This window comes from Atta colombica, unplaced genomic scaffold, assembly GCF_001594045.1.
Source record: "Atta colombica isolate Treedump-2 unplaced genomic scaffold, Acol1.0 scaffold107, whole genome shotgun sequence".
Classification (NCBI taxonomy): domain Eukaryota; kingdom Metazoa; phylum Arthropoda; class Insecta; order Hymenoptera; family Formicidae; genus Atta; species Atta colombica.
Genome location: NW_017259192.1, coordinates 3,385,868 through 3,388,069, shown reverse-complemented (window position 1 = coordinate 3,388,069; position 2,202 = coordinate 3,385,868). Strand labels below are relative to the sequence as shown.

The following is a 2,202-nucleotide window of genomic DNA, read 5'->3' as shown; positions in this document are numbered from 1 at the left end:
TACAAGTACGAGATTAATTACTTGTTTTGATAAAGGCATTCATGAATCTTAGGAATGTTCCGTTAAAAAGTGCATAATACATTCAAAAAGATTTTAATCATGTGATATGTAGATTCCAAAAAGAGAAACAAATCGAGAATAATCCGTTTCCGATGGAACGAATGTTTATTAATTGACCGAAATTTTAACACATTTTCAATGTGTTCCAGACCATTTTTCTCTTAGAACTGTTCTACATTATATATTAACAAATAACAAGTGATCTAATATTTTAACAAAATCATACATATCGAAGGATAAAATTGAATGTGCGTATATGTATTGAAAATTGTGTGTTATATGAGGGTATATATATATATATGTATATATATGTATATTGGGAGTACAAATTAATTCGGTCCGTTTCCCTAAAGATAACTCCAGCTATTGTGAATAGTGACAGCTGATTTTGGCGGTTTCAGAGAGGTTAAACATCTGCTAATAATATTCAGTTTATATCACTTTGAGTTTCATATAAAAATCTTGATTTTTACTGTGTTTGAAATGTCGAATTTTGTGTTAACCAAGCAGCATTTGCGGAAGGTTTTCTGCTTTAATTGGAAGAAAAGTGCGGCTGAAGCCCATCGAATGCTTATCGAAGTTTATGATGACACTGCTCCAACTGATAAATCATATAGGGAATGGTTTCGACGTTTTAAGGATGGATTTCAGCGTTGAAGACAAGCTTCGCTCTGGACAGCCAAAAAAATTCGAAGACAAAGAATTAGAGACATTACTTGAAGAAGATCAGAGTCAAACGCAAGAGGAGCTTGCAGAATCATTGGGGATAACTCAATAAGCCGTTTCTGTACGATTGAGAGCCATGGGAATGATTCAAAAACAAGGAAATTGGGTGCCTTATGGAATTGAAACCGAGAGACGTTGAAAGGCGATTTTTCACTTGCGAAGAGCTGATTCAAAGACAACAGAGAAAAGGTTTTTTGCATTGGATTGTGACTAATCGGAGATGAGAAGTGGATATTCTACGACAATCCCAAGAAGAAAAAATACTACGCTAAGCCCGTTGCCAATCAATCGTTGCCATCGACCTCAACATCAACATCACGGCCGAACATTCATGATTCTAAAGATCATTCATAATGCTCTGTATCTGGGGACCAAAAGGATCTTGTTTACTATAAGCTGAAACCTGGCAATTCCATTACGGGCGATCGGTATCGGCTACAATTGATTCGTTTGAGCATTGCGAGAAAAACGGTCGGAATACGAGCAAAGACATGATAAAGTTATTCTTTTTCATGACAACGCTCGGCCTCAGGTCGCTAAAGTCGTAAAAAAATATATTGGAAACGCTCAAATGGGATGTTTTACCACACCCGCCGTATTCTCCGGACATTGCTCCTTCTGATTACTGGTTGTTCTGAAGGATGCAGCAAGTCACCGGTTCACTTCTTTCGCAGAAATCGAAAATTGGCTTCAAAATTAGATCGCCTCCAAAGACGAGTCATTTTTTCGAGATGGAATCGAAAATTGCCTGAGAGATGAGAAAAAGTAGTAGGCAGCGATGGACAATACTTTAATTGATCTGTTCATTTTGTTTTGAAATAAATGCATAAAAAACGGACCGAACTAATTTGTACTCCCAATTTATAAACATATATAATAAATTATTATTATATGTATTATACAGTGCTGATTAAAAGTTTCAAAAGATGGCAAAATTTTTAGAATGAACAAACAAAAAATAAAAAAAATATTTAAAAATATTTAAAATTATATTTGCAAAATGTTTTGCATTTTTAGAGAATCTAAATATAATTAATTAATAATACATATAGTATTGCAATATTAAATTATGCTTTTAACTTTTGATTGTAATTGTGTTTATTAGTTTAATTTTTATTAAATTATATGTATATTATTTATAATATAATAATACATTTATAATTTATTTAATACATTTATAATACAATTATAATTTATAATAATACATTTAACATTCATTTTTTAATATTTTATGCAATTTACATTGGAAATCAGATTGCGAAAAACAATAGAATGAATACTCCATTAGGCCGTGAATTACCACCGATAAGTTGCACATTTTTCTTACGCCTTTTTCCATTTGGTGTCATCATGAACAAGGATATGAGAATATTAGGAGTTGGTGATAAATTGCTTCAAGCATGGGGTGGTACCACA

At 32.5% G+C, this 2,202-nt stretch overlaps 1 protein-coding gene across 1 annotated transcript in view; it reads left to right on the top strand.

The window, feature by feature from the left end:
- The window catches only part of LOC108691978 (soluble guanylate cyclase 89Db-like), an 11,822-nt gene that overhangs the window by 5,651 nt on the left and 3,969 nt on the right, over positions 1-2,202 (top strand). Inside the window, 1 exon segment of the mRNA XM_018200022.1 lies at positions 2,041-2,202. This exon segment is cut by the window's right edge and continues 1 nt beyond it. Within this exon segment, the coding sequence (XP_018055511.1) occupies positions 2,041-2,202 (162 nt within the window).